General features: G+C 36.4%; 1 protein-coding gene across 4 annotated transcripts in view; it reads right to left on the reverse strand.

The window, feature by feature from the left end:
• CDH10 (cadherin 10) overlaps window positions 1-24363 on the reverse strand; it is a 99145-nt gene that overhangs the window by 45763 nt on the left and 29019 nt on the right. For all 4 annotated transcript variants that reach the window (XM_049823977.1, XM_049823979.1, XM_049823975.1 and 1 more), the window contains exon 2: window positions 11563-11940. In XM_049823977.1, coding sequence (XP_049679934.1) covers window positions 11563-11793 — 231 coding nt within the window. In that variant the 5' untranslated portion in view covers window positions 11794-11940. The remainder of the gene's footprint in view (window positions 1-11562; window positions 11941-24363) is intronic.

Here is a 24363-nt window from a genome sequence, read left to right on the forward strand (position 1 = left end):
TGGGGGTGCACAAGGAGTTGGGAGGGGACACAGCCGGGACAGCTGACCCCAACTGGCCAAAGGGGTATTCCAGACCATAGGCTGTCATGCTCAGCATGTAAAGCTGGGGGGAAGAAGAAAAAAGGAGGGGACATTTGGATTGATAGCGTTTTGTCTTCCCATGACACCATTATAAGTGCTGGAGCCCTGCTTTCCTGGAGATGGCTGAACACCTGCCTGCCCATGGGAAGTGGGGAATGAATTCCTTGTTTTGCTTTGCTTGTGTGCACGGCTTTTGCTTTACCTATTAAACTGTCTGCATCTCACCCCACGAGTTTTCTCACTTTTACCCTTCCAATTCTCTCCCTCATTCCACCAGCGGGGGAGTGAGCGAGTGGCTGGGTGGGGCTTAGTTGCTGGCTGGGGTTAAACCACAACATTTAATAAATGGCATTTGTTTGAGAATTACTAATAAAGGACAACCACTCTTTCAGCAATAAACATAAATAAGAAATCACCAAAATTTTGGCAATGAAGGACAGTAAGATTACTCTGAACTTTACATGAAGAGGAAACTTAATATGTTCATGTCTTTCCAACACTGCTTTGAGATATATACGTAGCCAAGTTGAAAGGAAAGGCAGGTTTAGAAGGAATAAAAGATCAGAAGCAGAGAGGGCACCTACACTTTTGCCTAAATAAAAATGACCCCAGAAAAGTTAATTCAGTGTGGGTCTCCATCACATGTAAAACAATAATGCTAAATCCAGGTAGCATAACTGGACTGAAGACCATAGGTGTAAGAAATAGAAGAAAGGCACAGAGTATCAGTGTAAGCCAATATGAAAGAGCAAGGCTTTTCTACAACTAGGAAAAGGGGAACAGAAGAGTTGAACAGAATTGCAATTGAGCACTGAGTTTTTCTTCAGTTTTTACATATTCTTGGAATTATCCAGAAATTTTTCCCACAGAAATTTTGTGTGCCCAGCCACCTGAGTCGTACAGTACAGGCAGTAATGTTTGCAACTACATATTTTTCAAAAGTACAATATCATGAATATCTCAGAACATAAAGTTCCTTCTTTCAGCTCATATTTGCCATCTAGATACTTGCATACTTTCTGTTTGGACATGCCTGTTAGCATGCTAAGCCACCTAACTATTCATTAATGCCTTTCTACATTGTTAGGTGTGATTCAGACATTTAAGGTACCTCACACCTGCCTTTCAGGCAACTGGATGGTCTGTGAATTGGATCTTTGAAATGAAAACAAGACAGCTTCTGTTCTCAGACTTGAAGAGTGTATGAACTCATCCATGGTTGCACATTTAAAATTGCTACAGACCAAAATATTGTCAAATTAGAGGGCATTGTTTTTCCCTCAGTGATCCAGCCCTTCTTTAACACTCTCAAGTAAATAGATATTAAAAGACTCAGGAAACAGAAATAATTTAGTTTGAGGAATTAACACTGATGAGTTGGACAATAATGTTTGTTTTTGCCTGCAAACAAATCCTACTCTCTCTGCCAGGGACTTCTGATACATTGACTGTATAGTACTTGCTGCCTCAAAACAGAAGGCATTGAAGGGTTTGAAAGAACTTGCCATTACAGCCTTTTTGGTTCCACTTAGTTTTAATTATCTTCAAAGACAAAACCACTCATAAATATAAGGAAAATATTCCGGCAGGAAGACATTTTAAAAGGGTAAACATAAACTTTTAATTTCTTAGAACTTTCTCCCTCATGGGTATTTTGTTGCAAGTCACCGATTTTCCCTCAGTACTACCCCTGGCTCTTCCTTGCTATCTGTGTATATAGGGTATTTAAAAGGTCATCTGCATCTGATTTAAAAAAAAAAAGCAACAACAAAACACAAGAGAGGAAAAAAAAAAGTCCCTAAAGCATCAGCCTTTGAATTGCTGTTGAAACTATTGGCTATTTATACATTTATCATTTCAAACAAGGTGTAGGTCAAACATTTCTAAAGCTCCCTTTTCTATTATTTTCTTTAATTCCTTGAGTGAATGAATGTACTGTGATGAAGTGCGCTCTACTTTTCCTGAGCTATGGCTTTGAATACAAACTGTTTCAGTTTTATCAGTTCTTTCTTTTTTGGAATATCTTTTTGTGACAAACAGATACAGTTTTAAAATTGAAACAGAAATTGAACTAAAAGGAACTGGAGAGTTCAGACTAAACTACTTCCCTGCTTCTTACACTATTTTGAAGCATTATGCCGTTTTAAGTGCAAAGCATAATCAGGTACAAACTCTGAGTTTGGAAACCATGCAAGAGAACTATAGGTCTTCTGCATGAAGGCAGGAAAATGCCTCTTACTGGTGATTGTATACTTGCTGAAAGGATGCCCATAACTTTGACGATCTTCCTTCTAAATCTTCCCAACAACTGATCGACACTACTGCACCTTGTGCTTGCACAGAGTGAAATTGTCTCTTTTAGAAATTAGTTTCAAAATGGCAGATCACTTCTATTGGGATTATTAGGAAAAAAAAGGTCAAACATTTTAAAAATAGTTTTTCAGAGACTAAGAAAGGCAGTGGCAGGAAACTGACTCCAGTGACTAGTTAGGACCATACTGACCACTCAGTCTCTTTATCACTTCTCACCAAATTGATAAATGGCTTGCACTCAAATATCAATGTGTAAAAAAAGTAAAATGGAGAAGTTTAATAATCTTCTTCACTCTTCTATCAAAACTAGCAAGTTTTCATTAAACCATTCATACATTCCCAGTGGCTTGCATTTACCATACTACCTTGTAGCTCTGAATGCCATTAGGCATAGCTTCAAGTTACTTGACAGAAAAACAATATTCAGCTACTAGTCCCTACTCATATTTGCATTAGTTTTTTAGTAGATTTGAAAAGTATTTGCATAAGGGGTAAGCACATGAAAGCAATTAGATGGATATAGAAAATCATGAAGCAAAACCTCCACACTGTTTTGAAACTGGTATTTGTGAAGCATTCACAGCAGATTAAAATTAAGTATGAGCATAGTGTATGATTACACAATACTGAGATCTATTGACAAATGGAAAAGGAAATCACAAAAACCTATTTTAATATACATTAGCTAAGTATGTTATCATATAGGATGCAGGTGCCCAGGTGTCGGGCGTGGTGGGCTGCAGGGTCGGCGGCCGCTCCTGTGAGGAGAGACTGGGGGCTGCCCCGGGCCAGACCGGCCCCAGCCGGTTCCCGCCGGTTCCCGCCGGCTCCAGCGGCCCCACCGCCGGGCACAGCTGAGCCCCTCAGCCTCGGGGAAAGCCTGGGCAAGAAAGGGCAAAAGGCTGCCCATGACATGTGATAGCAAATGGGAAATACATTTTAATGCTTTACCTCAGAAATTAAACATACCAGTAGTAGTACGTAAAAGCTGTGCTTGAAATAGAAAGCTTTTAAATGCCTACAAAGGGTAATTTTGATCAGGAAGAACTAGAAAGTTCATTTCTTTTTCAACTGATTAATAACTCATACAGTTCAGCAGAATTTAATGTTTCAAGACCTATTTCAATGAGCAGCTTCCTCTACTTTGCACCTCCTACAAGAAATGGCATGCAGTTTAATTTGTTTTCGTTAAAGGGAAAAAAAGAATAATGATTAAAACCACCTCATGTTTTTCAGGCTCTATTGCAGCTTCCACACTTTGAATTTCAATTAAAGACCATTAATATTATTAACACTGGTAAATAATTAATATTAATTAACACTGTTAAACTTATTAAATATAATACTTATGGTCCTATAGAGGCCAAGTAGAAACAAAAACAGACTATCAAATTGGTATTTGCTTGAAAGCTGAGCAAATATAACTTCTAGAGATAATATCCCACTTCATTTACTATAACTTTTCCAGTTATCATGACTTTTAAAATTATGCAAAGTATGCTGTAAAAAAACCCTGTAAAAACCCTATAAAACTGTACCTATAGAAGTGAAAATGGTCCTGGTCTAAGCTTAGTGTTTAGTTTCAAGCTATTGTCTCGAAGCACATTTACATGTGTCTACCTAAGACATAGATAGATATGTCTACCTAAGCAATTTAGTGTCTTAGTTCTTTTTTATGTGGTTTGACTTGCTCCTCTGTTTGGAGTCTTGTAGTCTCAGAGAGTGGTTTCTGTCTTCTTGGGACCATGGATCACTTTGTCCACCAGGGCATCACTTCCCACGTGACTCAAGGTCCTCTGGCAATTAGCTATGTATGGATACGTGATGTGAGCCTGGAACTGGCACAGAATTCATTGCCAGTGAAGATTTGACGCAGGTACAAACCTAGAAGCATGGTGCTTCCCCTCTTTTCACCATACCAGTTGGTAAAGAAGACATATTCATTTGAATACAACTAGATTAGCCCTGTTAGCCAGGCAGTTTTTCCCTAGCAGCACCTGTACAGGCATTGGCATGCTCTGAGCTCTTTCTCTTCTGTCCAGCTCATACAGTAACAAAAATATAGGACACGCTCCCTTTCAGTTCTGTCAAACCAGATCTTCTCTGCTAAGCTAGAGTTTGAATGACACCACTGTTAGTTAGGCTTCTTTTTAATCTTTTTAGGTTTTTTGGTTTCATTTTGCTTGCCTATACCTTTCCTTTCCTCCTTCCTACCTTCCTTCTCTCCCTCCCTCCTTTCTTTCTTTCTGACCAACGTATACTGTATCTCCTTTAACACCTCACTTGGCAGTTTGAGCAACCAGCATCTGATGAGGCCCCACTGGTGTTATGAAACATGTCTCTTGCAGTGCTATGTGGTTCTGGTTGGATGAACAGTCCTATTGACTACCATTTTAGAGAAAAAGCACAATCCCAAAGCAGTCTGCCTGTTTGGTCTTTAAGGACAGATTTTAAGCAGAGAGGCATTCAATGCATCCAGCATTTCTCCTTAACAAAACAAATACTGACACTGAACTCCCCATGAAGGGCAAAACTGCCTTGGAACATGTACCCTCAGCTCTGCTGGATGCGGCCTGCATCCCTAAGAAGAAGTCTAAAAGAACAGTAATCCATTCCAGTACTATTTCACTGTGAAGCACTGAAGTTTCACTGTAGGTCTGTGTTCTTCCTCAGCCTTTCCAAGATTTGCCAGTCTGAAGAAGCAACTGGGAATGCTCACTTAGGTCTTTCATTTACAGTGCCTGGCACATCTGAGCAAAATGGCCATCAGATAATTTGGACACTGGGGATCATCCCCTTAAGCAGTTGGGTTGAGCATGCTCTCAGTATGCCCTACCCAAATGTCTAAACCCTTTTCTCTTGTTACCTGACAACACTTATAAGAAACTCATACACACAGACATCTGGGGATCCACAGCCTTTGAACAAATATATCTGGCTCTGGATTCAGGCGCATGACGACTGTCGCTTCTTTGATCTTCACTAAAAGACTAGTAGATACTGCAAAGCCTTCGCATTTCTCAACAACTGTCTGCTAATTCTGTGCTGTGTCATCCAGAAAAATGCAGTGTCTTGTAGGGATACATCCAGTACAGTAGCTAACAAATAATTCATTCTTTATGGGAATAAAAACTTACTATTCAGCCAGGTTAGCTCTTTACCACCAATACCTTTTGCAGATGTTTAGTGAAACAAGAAGTCAGACTCCAACATACACTGAGGTTTCCAAAGGAATAGTCCTTTTGCAAACAGAAAATATACACCCTCTGCATGTTTAAATTTAAAGTAAATGATCAGTCTAACCAGTTACAGTCATAAACTCCATACTAGCTGGATCCCAACAGAGTTTGAGAAAGAATTTCATCTCAGCACTCACTGAAAATCAATCAGCCTCCAGGTCAATCTTACAGGAAGCTGTTGATGCCTCTGCTGTTATGGAAAAACAATGGTTGCACCATGTGTTTTGAGAAGCCATCATAGTTCCTGTGTTCTGGACTGCAAGAAGAGGTAGAGAAGAACCAGTCCTTGAAAAAGAAAAGAAATTGAAACATATTTCACTCTGACACTCTTGCCCTGTGCTGAAATATCTAGGAGCCCACACATGTACTCCCAAAAGCAAGCTTTCGTATCCTTGACATAAATTAGTGCCTTAAATAACACTCTTCACAGCCTACGTGTTAAGTCTGAGAAATAAATAAATTTCTAAATATCGTTGTCAAATTATTGATTCCACCACACTGCAGTATCTTCAATGAGATAAGATTTTTGAAGATACACAGCTGTGAACAATTTGCTTTTTGCATCCAGTAGCGTTACACCAAAAAAATTCCAAGTGGAAACTGTTAAAGGACGAGCTGTCCCCTTTCACCTTGGCAGCTGAGTCCTAGGCACAGCAGATCACAATTCATTTATTCAGTTTGCAGAATATCTTTCCTCCCTTTCCATTCTTCTTCATTGATCCCCATCACAAGAATCTGCTCTAGCTGAAAATTCAACCTCTACAGAACTTCAGTGCCACAGAGCTGATTTCCATCACCTGAAAAGGAGGCATTTTATGCTCAACCAGATCTTCCTACCAAATATTAAGCCTGCATATGAGCACTTGCAGTTCAAAATCCTACTCTTTAGTCTCTCATGGCACCAAAGGTCTTCATAAAAAAAGAGCTACGGTAGAAACACTCTTCAGGAATCAGAATACAGAAGTTTTTGAAAGGGTTTGGTAAGTCTTCATCTTACCACTACAACAGCACCACTTCATTGGGATCTTTGTGTGTGTGTGTGTGTGTGTGTGTCTTGCTTGATGGCAAACCCTTTGAAATTAAGACAACATGCTCTCTCTCCCAAACCAGTATTTTTGGTAGCTGGTTCATCAGAAAGAAAAGTCCATTCAGAATTCCTTCCCAGGATGGTTTCTGGTTTTCATTTCCCCCAGGAAATTATTTTGTTTAATCTTTCCTTAAAACTGACTGTTTCTTTAGCAGTGACAACTCTATGCACATCTGATCTTAGCTAATCTTTATCCTTTTACATTGACAGAACATGGACTTTCAGGAAAATGCATCTTTTTACCTCTGATGTTGCCAAATTCTGTGTAAAATATTTCTCATTGGATTATGGATTATATAAAACAATACTAAGCAATACTAACAATACTAACCAATATGAAGGAATACTTGCAATACTAACTTAAAACAGTATATTTAATTCCAATACATATACATTTATCTAGACTTCAAGCAACATCTGAGGTTTCCCTACTTTAGATCTTTATGACTGGGTCGTAAGTTGTCATGGGCTCCATTCACACTTTTGTTACACATTACGCTTTTGCTGAGGTATCTAAAAGCAATATTACTTTTAGGATAGCTGTCTTTCAGACTTATCAAGTTAAGGTTGTGGGACCCTCCTTCAGGTACCAGTTCTGTAGTGTATCATCCACAGTGTCAATAGACACAGATAATTACTAAAAGGAAAAGATAGGCTACGAACCAGTAACTGTTGTCATGTATGCATACGTCTCTAATACTCCAAGTCCCTTCCTCAGAATTCTGTCTGTGTTGGGGTTCTTGAACTGAGAGGAACTAAGTGAGGTTGACATGTTCTGCTCTTTACACCATCTGTTAGAATATAATTTTTAGATTTAAAAGAAAAATGTTTTTTTTCTGGATGTACTCATGGGAAATTGAAGTTTTTCAGAACAAGTTTGAAAATGCGTAATACTTTGTAATTGTATCACTTTATTTGAAAAAAAAAAATAAATGGGCCTTGAAACTATATACTAGCAAAAAGAAATAAAAATCATGAATCAGCTCTCTGTATGTTAAGAGAGAATAATAGAGCATACAGAGACTTTCTGCACAGAAGAAGACATAAAGGAAGTATTAACCATAACTCTAATCCCAAATATGAATAAAATTATTTTTCTGATATGAGGTTGAAGGTTCTATTTGAACATCCCTGCGTTGTTTCTCTGAAATTAGGAAAAGTACCTTGTCTCAGAATTAATGTCTTCTAGTATATTTTTGCAAAGGTAGTTATATATGTAATACATATATATAAGTCTGGTTTCCTACACTGCTCTTTTTATGGCTTCAACCTTTACTAGAAACTACAGTTGTAATTATTATTTGAGGTTCTCCATATACAAAATTCACTTATGTCATTTTGATTTCTACCCTCAGGATGCAGTGTATTACATGAAGGAAAGGATGACCATCCTTCTTTCTTATAATAATAATAATAAATACTGACCTGAAGCAATCAGTCAATGTCCATAATCAGTCAATACGTACTTTACCACCATTTCACAAGCATGGTTGACTTAAACAAGGAACTCTTCAGCTGTTACTGGATTATGTATCCTATTCATTCATTGAACCTCATTTCCATCATATTATTCTAGTAGAACATTCTCAAGCTGACTTAAACAGTGAATAAATGAATGCATAAATTGCATTGTGAATTGTAGACATTGGTTCCAAGAGTAATGTGATATTCAACAGTTTTCAAACTCCCTTGACAGATATATAGATGCAGGATAAGAAACAAGAAAAAAATATATCAATCATGAGCTCAGAAAGCAAGCAAATGTAAATCACAAATCCAGATGAATGTGGTAGCCTCAGTTTTGGAATTTCTGCTGATTCTTTCACTGGCACATTTGTCTTCTAACTATTTTTGTCAATTTTAAAAATCACACAGTGCTTATTTTTGACTGAAAACTCTCCATGACAAACATTCTCTCCTAGTCATTGACCACAAATCATTGAGTTCTAACTTGTGCTGTTACTATCTCACATAATTTCCAAATACCACCTCCAAATATGTTGCAGAGAAATTAACAGGAAAGTGGCATTTTATGTCACCCATCTACTGAAATAATTTTGGCTTTGGATAAAATCAGATAAAAGGAAACATCCAGAAACATTTTGACTATACAACTCAGGTGGCCTTTGGAAAGGTGAGTGCAACACGAGGGAAAAGAGAACGTTTATGTACTATGATTTTAGTAATTAATTATTTTTTCTCTCATAATTTGAGAATTTGGGCTATCAGACTGTTCAAACATTAACTAGAGTAGCAATCGATTTTTAGCTCCACATATAATCTCTGTTTCATTTTGCTTCCTTTGTGTAAAACTCTCCCCATGCAAATACAATGCTATGATACTCTTCCTTTTGCATGTGTTTTCTACACTTTCCCCAAAATTGTCAGAAAATTACTACAGGGCAACTTTATATACTCAGGTTAATACTAAATTTGCTTGCTCAAGTTAACAAGCTTTTGCTCTAAGCAGAGCAAAAAAAGTGAAGGTGCAGTCTTAAATGCTAAAGTTTCTTCTCAGCTCTGTACTCTTTATTTGACTCTTTACTTATCTTTGCTTAGCACTTCCCATTTGCAAATGCTTATTTTCTCTCAACCAAAGTAGTTCCCTGTTTATCAACATCTCTCTCTCTTTTTCTAATGCAGATGAGTTAGCCTATAAAAATTTTAACCCTTTTTCCTCTAAAGAGTCTGCCTTCACTCTCACTTTGTGATTTGAGATCATAAATATTCAAAACCAATGCAATAAAAGACAGTAATCAGCAGGTTTCTGAAGGAGCCTAAATAATTTGAAATTCAGGGTGCCCTGCAAAGCTATTTATTTCTTGGGACTTCTGGAAGTAATACATTTCCAAATACAATAGCATAGTGTTTTGATACAGTGACACTTCCCATTTTGTGGGCAAGGTCAATTTTCATAAGCTATCAGTCTGGCCTGGACTGAGGAACTGGCCTAAATACTTTGGAACACTTGAGAGGCATGACTTTACACTTGATAAGTGTATGAAATAGATATAGGAACTATTTACAAGGCTCTCAACATGCTTTGGAAATGGCTGTATCGTTCAAATGTTTGTGCTAAAATTACAGACTCAAAGCAACAAATAAAAAGTGGAAACAAAAGGCAGTTTACACATTCATAAGCTTGCAGTCTTAAATTTTACTTAGTATTTAAATTTCTTAAATTTTAATAAGCATTTCCTTTCTCAAACTCCCCAACATTCTTAATCCTTTCAAGAAATTTTTTATAATATAATAATCTCATGCACCAGTACATGCTGGGAATCAACTGGCTGGAAAGCAGTTTTGCAGAGGGACCTTGGAGTCCTCATGGACAGCAAGCTGACTATGAGACAGCAATGTGTCCTTGTAGCAAAGAAGGTCGTCAGAACCCTTGGGTCCTTTAGGAAAAACATCCCCAGGACATCAAGAGAGATGATCCTTCCTCTCTGCTCTGCTCTGGTAAGACACATCTGGAATGCTGTGTCCAATTCTGGGTTCCCCAGTAGAAGACATGTGGAGCTACTGGAGAGAGTCCAGCAAAAGGCCAGATTAAGGGACTGGAGCGTTTTTCATAAGAGGAGAGGCTGAGATAGCTGAGACTGTTCAGCCTGGAGAAGAGAAGGCTCAAGGGGGGCCTTGGTAATGTATATAAATACTGGATGGAGAGGAGTGAGGGAGACAGAGCCAGTCTCTTTTCAGTGGTGCCCAGTGACAGCACAAGAGGCAACAGGCATGAACTGAAGTACAGGAAACTGCCTTTGAATATAGGAAAAAAGTTTTTATTGAGTGGGTGCTCAACCACTTGAACAGGTTGCCCAGAGAGACTGTGGAGTCTCCACCTTTGGAGATATTTAAAATCTAACTGGACATAGTCCTGAGCAAGCTCTAGCTGACATTGCTTTGAGCAGGGGGCTTGGGCTAGATAATCTCCAGAGGTGCCTTACAAGCTCAGTTCTTCTGTGATTCTGTGATTTTCAACAAGTCAGTATTTCTCTGCAATATTTTACAAGTTCAAAACCATGTAAAAAATGAAAACCTGGATTATAGAAAATGAAATTTCTGTGTTTACCAGCAACAATTTGTGCTAACTGGTACCCACTACTGCTGACACTAACTTCTGCTTTCAAGCAAATTAACATTTTGAATTAATTCCTTGTACCTGTTTGAATATTATTGTGACATTATACATTATCTATTTTTCAATAAATCCCATGGCAAAACATAAGCATTAGCTGAAAATAATTTAAAGGACACTTCAGGTGTGCTTTATGTATGCATTTAGTAGGCTATGCAGTCACATGTGCAGTTCTGCTGACTTCTATTGTAGTTCACTTCCTAACCATCTCATTTCTATCACACGGTTGTTAATGAATTTTACTCACTGCAGCTTATTGAGATTCAGGGAGAGTGAAAGAGGAAGAATATTTTATCTTCAAAATAGGTTGCATTCTTCAAACATAAGCACAGAAAAAGAATGCATTATCTTGTATGAAACATGAAATATTCAAAGAGAAAGAGCTGAAACAGAATTTTATGATGAATTATAAAATATTATGTTTTGATACAGAAGAGATACTGAGTGGGCTGTGGTAGGACCGATGTGCTAAAGCAAACAAATTTGTCAAAGGTGTCTTCATTTGTTTCATTCAAATATTTCTGAATAACTGAATAACTAGCAACATTAATTTAGTGATTCTATCAGGACAAACTATATATATATTTATATATATATTTTGCCTGGAAATCTGCTTCCTATGCATTAGAATAAAACATAGAAACTAGGGCTCTGTAGAAAAATAAGTAAACTTGACAATTATATAGAAAACTTAATGAGAAACCTACCTTGCCTACATACTGATAATCAGATCCTGTGTATTCCTCTAAAAGAAAAAACTGGTTCCACATCCAGCCTCGCTTCTGGCGGTGAATTGCTTTTCCATCATTTCCTGATGCACGTCCTCCAAAGCTTTTGGGTCTGAGATCAGGAGTCCTTCTGAACAGCATTTCTGTATGACAGGGATGTGGCAGCCACATCCAGAGCAGCAGAAGTAATAGGACTTGCTGTATTGTCATAGTTCTCCACTGCTGATGCTCTTCAAGCTGGTCAGCGATGGCGTCTACAGTTTTGTTTTTCTTGACTTGCTTTTTATGTCTCTAGTTGCTGATGCAGCCAAGTAGTTTCCAGCAACTCATCTCTGAACTGTACGTAGTAACCAAATCCTGAAAGTAAACAGAGAAGAGACAATGTAAGTTGAAATGCATTCAATCCCTATTGTCCAACATCCCTGCTACTGTACCCTGCACATACATACAAAACATTGACATAGAAAGCAACCTGGTTAGGAATATAAAGGTAATCCAGATAGGGAGAACACTGTGAATATGTGGGGTAGCTGCTGTCAAAACACTTCTTAAGAAAGAGTAAGAGTGCCTTGAGATCATCAACTATTTCCCCATTAAAACCTTTCAATTTAGAAACTTCTAAGAGTGTTCTTTATAGAGACTGGGGGATTAATATTGCTGAAACTTACACGTTAAATACTGCTGCCTTTGCTTCAAGTGTTTTCCATCCGATTTGATTTACAAGAATTCCAGTGTTTTATTAATTTTACTATCAAGAGAACTGAAAAGCCAACACAAAGTAGTTTTAGAAATGAGGAAATGGTAAAACACCAGTTCTCCAGGGCATTTTAAATGGTAAAAAGAGAGCATCATATGCATCAGAAGAAATACAACATGACAAGAAGCAAACTTTTAAATAGAAAAAGTTTGAGATGATCTTGCAATAGGGAGTGATGCAAACTTAGCCTTAAAACGTAGGAAGTGTTTTAAAAATGAGGGCCTGTTTTGCAAGTATCCTGAATAACTAAATTTGGAAAGTACCGAAATTAGTGTCACTGTGGGAAGTGATATTACAGAGAGAAGGCAAGCTTCTCCTAACTCATCTTTGTTTTGTCTCCACTTCTTTTTTTGTTTTGCTTTGTTTTCTTTTAGTTTTTCCTTCTTCTGACAGAACCATGAAATGTTACTTCAGCAAGACAAATTTAGGCAGGTTCTCTTCACTTCATTTCCCTTCCATCCCAGCATTTAAAGAGCAACACTTTTTGCTAGTGAGATCATTTGGTAATGTTTTCCTTCAGTAAATCATGAAAAACTATGATTTTTCATCTTCATAGTGTACAGTTTTTGCCAATTTTAAATCAGGGTGGTTTGTTTGGTTTGGTTTTTTTTAGCATGCCCACAGAAATCAAAATGCCTGGATGGTGGTTGCAGTTCCTTGTATATTCTTCCACATGTGGTACAAAACTCAAGTAGTAAAAAGCTTGGGTATTTTTTTCTCCTCTTCTGATTTTGATAAGTAACATTGCACACAGCAATCCTATGTGTCTTCTGCTTTCAATAACATTATACTGTAGCTCACTATCATCTTAAAGATTTTTTATTTTTCAAAGTAGAGCTCTAAACTTTCAGAAATTCTTTCTGTGTTTCAGTTCGATATGGATGTGCTACTTAAGATATTCAGTAAGCCTGTGTTGATTAAAAGAGTTTGCAATAAAATGTCAGGGGTTTAGAGTGGAAAGCTTATGAAATGTAGTGATTTCTTACAGTTAAAAGACACTCTGTGTGTGCGTGTTAATAACTGAATAGATTCAGTTCAGGAACCAGCTTTTGTCTTCAGAGTTAAATTCTCTCAGGAGAACCTTTTCCCCTCTCCTCCAACATTTGGAAGACTAAAGAACTTCTCAAAGCCACTGCTTTCAAGGACTTTAGCCCCAAGACTGTTCACAGTAACTGACAGGCATTCATTTCCATTTGTCTAAATAAACACCAAGTTATGTATCATTTCATTTACCCTTCCCTTTCTCCTAAAACTTTGACACTTATTTGATTTGTGATCTTTGAATACTACTCAGAACAATCTGTTCTAATGTAAACCACTAAAAACATATGTTGAATTGTATCACCATGTACGAACTGGAGCTATGATACTCCACCTTGGAAATTAATCACAACTCATATATATATGTGCTTTTGAAACAAAAGTATACTGAGTGAGAGAGGAGGGCTATGATTTATTCTCAGATACTTAGAAATGTTTCTTCTCAAAGACCATAGGAATTTCGAAGTTGAAATTAGCTCTTCAGGATATTATTAGTTTCCCTAAAAATTGGAAAGTTATTGGGTTTTTTTGAAAAGGAGGTATAATATTTTCTTTCTTTTGGTGTTGGGTGGTTTTTTTTTGTTCTTTTTTTTTTCGCTTTCTTGTTGCCATCAGTGTATATATATTCCATTATTCACACATTATTATTTGATGTAGAAGTGTTGTTAAATTCCTCTTGGGAAATAATGCTTCAATATTAGGGGCTGTTATTGAATTTCCTTCTTGTTAAATTAGGTCAGCAGAATGAAAACCCAGATGAAATTTGTAAAAGTTACAAAAGTAGCTAATGCACATGGGCTTGGCAAGCATGGCTGCTTAATGGATGTATGTAGCAGAAAGGTCTTTTCCTTCCTTTGAGACTCCTGTTGGAGTTCAGCTTCCTGCTTTAAATGTAATTGGTTTGATAGTAAACTACACTAAAGCTGTAACATTTACCTTTAAAAATAAGCTAACAAACAAGAAAAAAAAAAAAGAAGACTGAACTAATAACAATTAAACAAAAAGCACTGGAATAAAGGAAATACTTGAAGATAATTAGATTAAGGAAACCTTTAAATATATAAATACAGACACCAGACACAAGTCCCAGTTCTATAATGCATTGCGTATTTGTGTTCTGGCTACCCTGCCAGAGCTGGAACAGTCAACAGAAGAAGATAAATTTATCATCTGTTTCTTTAATTCCCTGGAAAAGTAATTGGAAAAATGTCTAAATTTGGTGAAAATTTTATCTTAGAAGAGGGTCTGAGAACTCAGCAGAACTCTAATAGTTTTGTTGGCTTCAACTAAGTCTTTTTTTTTTTTAAAGAGAGGAAATTGTTTTAAATAGCTTTAAATAGTTTTAAACGAAACTATTTCACCAGTCTCTCTCCTCAAATCTCTCTCTCCCTCTTCTTCCAGAAGATCACTTCTCAACTTCTTCCCACAATAGAAAAGAAACAAAGAAAAAAAAAAAATTAAAAATTTAAAGCTTTCTAAAAACTATCAAATATGTTTGAGGTTCCATATTACTGTGCAATACCCTTCTAAATTACATTAAACTTACTATAGAGGAACATTGTGCTCTGCTCTTGTTTATACAGGTTTTTGTTTTGGTATTATTTTTAACAAGTTTTCTTGGAACAATCTCTAGTATGGAGGAGATGGATTAATCATCACTGAAGGTATTAAGCATTTCACCATTAGCTTTCAGCTAACAATTTTAAAGCAATTAGCAGTTCTCACTTTCCACAGGTTAATCACTTCTATAGCTCTCAGAACTTAAAATAAAATGTTTTAATACAAATCCAACTGTATTCATGTAATTTCAAATGTAATTTTTTGCAAAATTTGGAAAATATTACATTTTGCTTGCTCAGTCATGCAATCCCCTTAATAATACTAGAACATAATTCATACCATTTGAAACTCATGAGATTTAATGGACATGTAAGATGGGCCATGAATACCTTTAACTTATGCACTTCTCAGACTTCCATTTACTTGGAAGTTGGTTCCAAGGTTGCTCCAGGAGGCCAATCTTTTACAGCTGAGATGTTATTTCTTTAGCAAACAGTTTCCTCTTTTTGTCTATCTTTCTGTATTAAAGTATAGCTGCTTTTGGAACTCAGCAGAATTAAATTTAAAGTAAAATCTGTAATATAGATCAAAAGCTTGTGTATTTTATTTAATCAAGAAATCTTAGTAAACCTCTCTCTCCTGTGAAAAGCAAATTTGAACAGCAAAAAATTTCAGTTGGAATAGCTGCCATTTATCATTTTTGTTCTGTATTTAACCTTGGTCAAACTTGAACTGAATTTTAATTGTGTAACATTTCAAAAAGCTGGTTTAAAGAAAGATATTTATGCAATGCCATTTCTGTTTTCACGATTTCTCTTTCAGTTGGGAGCCATTATCTATTCACATCTCTAATCTTGTCTTTCAGTCCTTTTTTGCTATGTTTGTACGAAAGGAAGATATTTTTGGAACCAAAGATGTTTCATGACAAATTAGGTTAAACTACATAGGAATTTTATGAGGAGAACAATCTTTAATTTTATTACAATGGAAGACACTGGAGCATATTTTATTTTTGTTTTGTTCTCGTTCTGCAGAGGTGACACCAACAGAGCTATTCTTATATACAGCCACGGTGAAAAATTTTTCTTATTTTCTGCCCCATTTCTCAAAAACTTTGGTCCCCCTCCAGCCACCAGGATAGAGCTATCACCACAGGCTGCAGACCCTCTTTCAAAGTGGCTACAGCCATCAGCCATGAGACATAATTGCTACCATTTTTGTTTCCTCCTTGAAGTAGGTAACTTGGTAAGGTGCCTCTCTTTTTCATTAGAACTCTGACTCCTGGCTTATGATGTCATAAATGAAGTTCAGAACTCTGGCTAGGTTTTGAAATAATAGGAACTATTTAACGATCTACTAAAAATGGAAGTAGGAAGGCAGCTAAAAGCTGCATTTTCAATGAGCCTCAGAAGAGCCCCTAGCTCAGCTAATTTAGTTGTTTTAACTTATTTGCCATTTCTATATCAAAACCAGGAATAAAGTTCTAATGCTTTAGAGCACAGTATGATGAAGCAAGTACTTTAAACAGACACCTTTACAAGAGACTCATTCAAAACAAAACAAGAGAGTTCCCTCTGTAAGTGTAACTTATAGGTGTAAGTTATCCCTTAAGGGAAAAAGAAGACAATACATTTTATAAAGGTTTTTAAGAGTACTTGAAGCAAGAAAATGAGCTCTTTCAAAAGATCAATTCTTAATGGATTCTAATCTCATCATTCCTTGTATTATAGATTTATGTTCCTTGCTTTATCTATTATATCCCAGTGAAGTTGCCTAAAGCCATTCATAATTTAATTGCCTAGTTCTGAACTAAGGAGATAATTGGTAAATTGTCAATAAGCTGCTTATTTCATAGCCTCCAGTGGAACACTTAAACACCGCAGCGACCACACTTTGAGTTATTAAATTAGAACATGAATTTGCAAAGTAGTCTGCTATAACTTTGAACTTTAGAACTCAATCCTCTTTGTGAAGTCCTGCAACCATTGATCCATTTAGGAATTTGAATTGAGTATGCATAGTTTGATGTTAACTTAAAAAAACCCAACCAACATTTCAGGAATGATGTATTTTAATTAGTAATACAAATCATATTTCACAATTGTCAAAACTACTTCACTCAAGTGAGAGGTTTTCATATTATTTTCATAGTTCATGGGCAGAAAGACTGAAACACAAGCAGAGAAAACAAAGGAAAAGGAAATACTGAGCATTATAATTTTTGCTACAAGAGTTGAGTCATATTTTAGGGAATAGAGAGATTACATAGAAGCATACCTTATGTCTCATTTTTAAGCATATTTATATAGTACCAATCCTAATTGTTATTAAAAAAACAAGCTAACATACACTATACTGATTTCAAAGCAGAAGGTTAAAGATTCAGTCTGCCTTCCACTGGTATTTCAGTAAATGTGATATCCAAAAAATGGATAAGATAACCCCAAGCGGACAGTAAAATGAGGATGAAAGCATTATCACCGCACTCCTCCCAGTGCCCCTGCTGCAGGGAACATTGTCCTCTTCCCTGTAAAGATCTTCAGATGCCTCACCACAACCCTTCCCTGTTATTCTTAAGGAAGACCCTCAGTCTTAAGAAGTAGAGGGACATTGAAAAGGTGAGCAGAACACCAGAGAAAAGGCATAAGATATTAGTAAGTAATCTTGCATAGCAATTTTGATTGTTTATTAATGAGGCTTTTCTGTATTAATTAGATTACTTGGATATCTAAAAATAAATCTTAGTACTCTCTGTATGGTGAATTCACTTTTGTCTCACAGCAAGATATCAAGAGTAGCATGGTATTATGGTAATTCTCTACTTAGACATTTAAATTTACCTTTGCCCCTAAAATTTTGGAAGAGAAGTTATGCATGCAGCAGTCACAAAGTGGTAAGTGACTTGTGGATATGCAAAAGTTCTTTAAATCTTTATCATTTCCGTAGCCTGTGAGGTCCCCTTAGCATTTCATTCCTTGCTGCATACTGTTCTCCCTTCTAGATGGCTCTTTCCTATCTGATTATATATACTGAGTTAACTTTCACAGGTCTTGGTAGCTACCCAGTATTTTTCTGTGTAATTTGGATGAACAATTAGAAGGACTATTAATTACATTTATAGAGTCCATAAAAACACCCACCAGAATTAAAAAAAAAAGAAGAAAGAATTAAAATTCAAAATATTCCAAAAAGATTTAAAAAATTATCTGTAATGTGTAGGATATGATTTAAAAAAAGAAGTGGAAAAATCATAATAGGTTGCACAACATAAGAATATACTACCTAGGCACCGTTCTGGAGAAAATAATTGAGGAATATGAGTATAATATTTCTGAACAATCTCAATATAGTGGATTTTTTTGTCACTTGTCTTAAAAAAAAAGGGGGGGGGGGGCGGGGGGGGAGAAGATATGTGAACAGGAATATTATTGTTAAGAAATAACCCTTCCTCTCCACTCAGCCTCATTTCAAATGCTGTGTCCAGGTTTGAACATCACAGTACCAACATGTAAATGATCAGAAATCAGGCTAGTAACAAAATGTTTAGGAAAAAAGTACCATTTTGGAGGAAAGAACGACTACACTTATTTGTCTAGTCTACAGGAGGAAAAAAGAGGAAGGTGGCAAGACTGTAGTTTTCAGAAACACTGCTGAAAATAAGAAATTATTCTCAATGCATACCACAGATAGTATAAGCAATTGACTTCAATCACAATGATGATTTAGGTTAAGCATTAAGAAAGACTTCCTATATATTTGCAGGGGTAGTTGGCAGCTGAAATGTGATGTGACTGAAGGTTTGGAAGAACAGTGTGAGCGAGCTGCTTTCAGAAGTGGGCTGCCTGCAGCTAGCGTGACCAGAGGATTTCTCAAGATTTTTTCAAGCTGGGTCCTGTAGAGCTCTATCCCAACTTTTTCCATGACATTATTTCTCCTCATTATGTCTTCCTACGTCTGGTGTCACTGTTACCAGTGGCCACCCTATCCTCCTATATATGAATATGTATTATTGATTCCAGCTCAACACCATCCTTTTCCATTTATCTGGTATCATCTCAAAAGCAGCTGTAGATTTACTGTTGTGGGTTGAAAGCAACTGCAATTCTCTTGCTTGCCAGCCAGCATAACATGCTTTTCCACATCAAATGATACAGTCCTAGCCACACGGTTCCCTACCATTTAGATAAGGTCTGTGCCAGTCCTCTGAGTCTCCATAAGATTTTGGAGTTGCATTTATCCCATCAGCTGTCTGCTATATTCTCCCAGATAGAGAATTAATACAGCTCTTTCCTATGCCACCCTGAACTCATCCCATGTACTCCTTCCTAAGTGATTATCCCCTTTGTGTTTAGCCCATGGCCATGCTGCCTTCTAAAACATCCACATTCCATTATTAGCACACTTTTATAAAGAAGGTAGTACTCCATCTATTAAAAAAACCAAACAAACCCCAAACCAGCTATAGATTTTAGTATTTGATTATACTTGCTTTTCCCTTTCTTTCTTTCTTTGTTTATTTAATTAAAAAAACAACCAACCAAACAAACAAACAAAACCCAAACCACCAAAACAAACAAAAAAAACCTTTCACAATTTAAAAAAAAAACAACAAACCAACAAACCTGTTCTGATATTTAGCATGCATGCTAGGGGAAGGGAAGAAGAGAGTGATGGTGTAGAAGAGGACAATGACCTGTTGATAGGAAGCAGCAAAAAATTAGTTCCAGAATGTTTTCTTCTCTGAAGAAGTATGGAGTAGGAGGAAAATAGTCATTCATCAGAGAAAGTAAATCTATTTGCATTATTATAACACCGTAATTTAGACACAAGAGCATATGCTAAAGAGATTTTGTTGACACCCCGTTTTCTTTTTCTTACTCGTTACAATCCATCTTTTACAGACCACGATTTTTCTGAAGATGAAAAGATCAGAAAATTCCATCTGGATGTTGTCACGAGCCAAAACTGAGAGATCATTGAATGTCTAGACCTGGGGACTTAATATTCTTTCTCCCTGTACTGAAGGGTTTTCCTGAAGAGGGTGAATTGTAACGAATAGTGCCGAATGGTTATGAAAAAGACATTCTTTTCCTTTGGGTCAGGTGGAATTTTAAATCTCCTAGTCTTTGCTATCCAATGCTTTCACCTGCCATCAAACTCTAAGCCTTATTAGAGAAGCAGAATAAGCACAGAAGCATGCCAAATATCTAAAAACTCACCATAATCTCATCAGGAGTTTATATCTTCAGCTCAAGCTGAAACCTTACAGCTTCAGAGAGCAAAGGCAGTTCACTAAAGCATAAAGAATTGGGGCACTGAGGGACCGTGCCTGCTTAGAAAACTGTGTAATTTAATAAAGTGTTCATTGATGTCTACACAGTGGCTCCTCAAACGTGTGTTAGTGCTTGTGCCTGCAGCATGGATAGTCCCATTCCTGCTAATTAGATGATAGCAGAAGGATTGCATTCTTTCTTAGCAGACAGGAAGAAATGGAAACAACCATTTCTCACGGAAGATCACAGTTGAAATGTAAGAGAGGATCACATTTTAAGAAAGTTTGTTAAAGCATACAATTGTATCTTTCATATTTATTAGAATAAAAATGTAAGTATTAAAAAATGCACTTTATTATTCACAAATCCCATAAATCTTATATTGGGCATTTAAAAAAAAATCTTGAATGACAAGAAGGTATCTTTGCAATGCATTTGAAATTTTTTACTATAAATATTTCTTAAAGTGCTTGGAGGTTTACCTTGTGCTCAATTCTTTTATAATTATTGTAGCATATTAGAAAGTCCTGTTATGGCTCTTTGTATTGTTCTCAGTTTATACAGCAAAGTAAAAGTCCTTTTATGGGGTGACTGCTGTTTTTTGGGCCAGGATGACCTGGAATGATGAAAAAAAAAAAAAAAAAAAAAAATGTAGGGAGTGGTAATATCATTTATTATAGTGGTTTTCTATGGTTGGATAAAATGATCAAAGTTTCTTCACTATGAGTGAGTCAGAATTATAAGGCCTCCTTTATAACTTGCCTGTAAATTGTTTTAAATGTTAAAGCATGATGAGAAACCTCTGAAGAATATACCACATATATGTATAGTATATAATAATCTGTAGCCTTTTGTGCCTAATATTACACCATCTACAGTGCAGTGCAACAAGATGAGTTACTGTACATCAGGTATTTAGTTGAGGTAGTATAATATTTGATATTACCTATGCAATGTGAAGCTATCAGTTGTACTAAGTATGCATAATGATAACAGCTAGTTAGAAGATCACATCCTACCTATTTTTTTCCAAATAGTACTTGCTTTAAAACAGTACGCAGCAGGCTGCAACTGACATCTTTTCAAAACTAGCGTTACACCAAGATTAACTATAAAGATCTGCAATTCACATCATAAAAATTCACCTTTTTTGTATATCTCAGTAATGAAAAGTATGTCTTGACTAGTTTTGAAAAGAGATACCTGCTTTTAAGTAGTACATCACCTTCACAATAAGACAACACATATGGGCATGTTAAACTGCTGATGGACATGGGTCAATTAGAAACTTTGGAGATAAGGAAATTTCTTTTAAGAATTCTTCTGTGTAATGTAAAACTTCACGAGCATTGTAGTTTTACTGACACTCAGAGAGCTCTTCACACTGGGTAAACATCCTTTATACATACACTGGCACTGCTGTGTAAGAACATAGAGGTAGATATTGTCCAGATAAATGGATTTATGCATATTCCGGCTCTGGGCTCCACATGTGTATCAAGACTGTTCTGAATGTCTCCTGCAATATCTGTATAGTTCTATGCTTTATACAATCACTGTTACTGTCTCAATCTTGAAGGTAAGAGAGATTAGGCCAACAAAATAAATTCTACTGGCCTAGCAAGCTTAGCTGGAAAAGTCAGATAAACTTGTGGATTTCAGAAATATTCTCTGAGTGAATCTGATGGTATTTAAGAACATGTTTGTATAGTACAACTTTTTTTGACATGTTTTTCATGGTTGCTGATTATACAGAGATGCATATGTTGGTTTGCTGGTTTTCTATATGCTGTAGTTTAATGGTTATGTTGTTTGATGTTGACCATAGATAGCATCTAAGAAAATGGTAATAATAGAAGACTATTACAGAGATAGTCTGAAGACTGACTGAAATTGTGGTAAAAGCCAATAAGGAAGTGCCTACTTTTCCAGTCCAGATGTCATCTATGTAGAACACTGCTTGACAAAACAAATACTTAAAAATTATTGTTTCAGGATAACAATCAATGTGCTGAAGAACACTTGTAACACCCACCTCAATAATGGGAAGAGGAACTCTTCCCAACAGGAACACTCCTCTGGAGAAATAGGTCACTGAATTCTATATGTGTTTTTTTCCCATATTGTATCACATTTCTTACACTGTGCTGTACGCTCTTCTGATAAATATGTGAGTGGAAATCAGCAACCACTTTGCACTGGAATGAACTTGCACAGGTAATTTGTGAAGGGCTACACCTAGCTGCCACAGGAGACACAGGGTTTTCAAACCAGTCATTCCATCTCTGATCTTTTACTCCTGATTTTCAAGGGAAACCAACAAAATACCTTTCAAAGATAAACCTGGAACAGAACCTCAAAACTCAGCTGCAAGCCAAAACCAATGGACTCAAATGAGTTTCTGGTTTTATTGAACTTTATAATCTCCTTCCCTTCCCTTCTAACCTTTGTATGTCTGCAGGTTGTAAACTACCTAACTCTCTTTTGAGAGCTAAATGTCTTTTTTTTTCTCTTCAGCACCTTTCTCATACCATTCTATTTCATTGGTGGTAACTATATATATATATATGTATATATATTTTTCTTCACAGAGTTCCTGTAACTGATAGCTATCTAATTAAAATTAGAGAAATTGTCCTCAACTTTTGTTTAAAGTCTACTTTCTCTATTTCAGATCTAAAAAAGGGCCTCTGCGCCTGAAAGAATGTTATTTTTTTCCAAATACAGCCAGACAGGCTAGTAAAATATTTTGACTTTATTAAAAAAGCTATACCTCATCTGTAAGTCCTTGGATCATTACAGTTACAGCAGCACTAGCAATCTTTATGGCATTCATTACTGCTTCACCCAAGATGCAGAGAAGGAATATACTCTTTTCTGTTATGCCACAGAACATGATAATAAAATATTATTCTATTATTCTAGTCTGTTATTGTAGACTGTATGAATAAGAAACTCAGGCAAAGACAAAGTGATCATCTGAGACCTTGCAGTCTCAAGGTACAATACTAAGCAGTCTTTCATTTATCCTCTTCTGAGAGTCTTCTATTCTGTATCCTGTACTTATGGACCCTGTTTCAAGACTGATGAGGTCATCAAGTTTATGAATAGTAATGGACTTACTATTAGTCAAGTGAAATCATTCAGCTGCTCAGTGAGCAGGCTGTGTGTGGTAGACAAGAAAAAAATAGTAAGCTCCTACCTGTAGGATAACGCTATGCTTTGAAGAGCTAAAAAAACACTGAAATTATTATAGCTGTATAGCTCAAGTAATAAAGCATCAACATAATTGACTGTGGACTGATGAGCAACTAGAAAATGGAATAACAAGCAGAATCTCCTTAGTCTATAGGAAGACTAACAATGTTTTACAGAAATGATCTATGCTATTATGTGAGAGAGGATGTGCAGACAAAGAAGTGCCCATACCTCACTTTCAAATACGAATAAAATGAATTTAAAACTTGGTGCTGGCTGTCATTAAAGTTTGTGAGACTACATATGAAAAAATGAAGTTGGTAACCTATTAAAACATAAATGACAAGGACTGATAGGGGAGTGAATCATACAATGTATAAGGAACTGTTAAAGAGATATACACTGCAATAGTAAATGCTTCCTATGTACAGGTAATCAAAAGCTATCTGCTTTGCTGCTCCAAAAGAAGAAACATGTGTCAGATAAAGCATTGAGTAAAGTTGTATGGGTAAGCATAAGCAAGTCTTGTCTTCAAAAGATGCGAGATACGAGGCAAATTCAGGAAGCTGTTTGTAATTAGTGCACGAGCGACTGCATCCTGAATGTCTAAGCATGGTTCACAGTGTCTGGAGAATGAATAGTTAAACAATGCACACATTGGCAAACAGGACAAAGTGGAGAGTGAGAGGAAAAAAAGACTGCACAGAATCAGCACCCTCCGTTTCTTTAATCTCCTCTCCCACGCCCAAACCTTGCTTAGCAGCAAGTTATGAAGTAGCAACACCCATGGTGTACAGCATGAAGATATTCCGGAGTAATGACATTTGAAAGGAGGAGGATCAGGTAGCAAACAAGAAATTAGCTCTGACTCCCAGTACAATTTAAAAAGAATGATTATACCATATTGGTATATGTACATATTTATTTGTTTTAGCTTGGGAAGTAAAGATC

Source organism: Accipiter gentilis, chromosome 20 (assembly GCF_929443795.1).
Source record: "Accipiter gentilis chromosome 20, bAccGen1.1, whole genome shotgun sequence".
Taxonomy (NCBI): Eukaryota; Metazoa; Chordata; class Aves; order Accipitriformes; family Accipitridae; genus Astur; species Astur gentilis.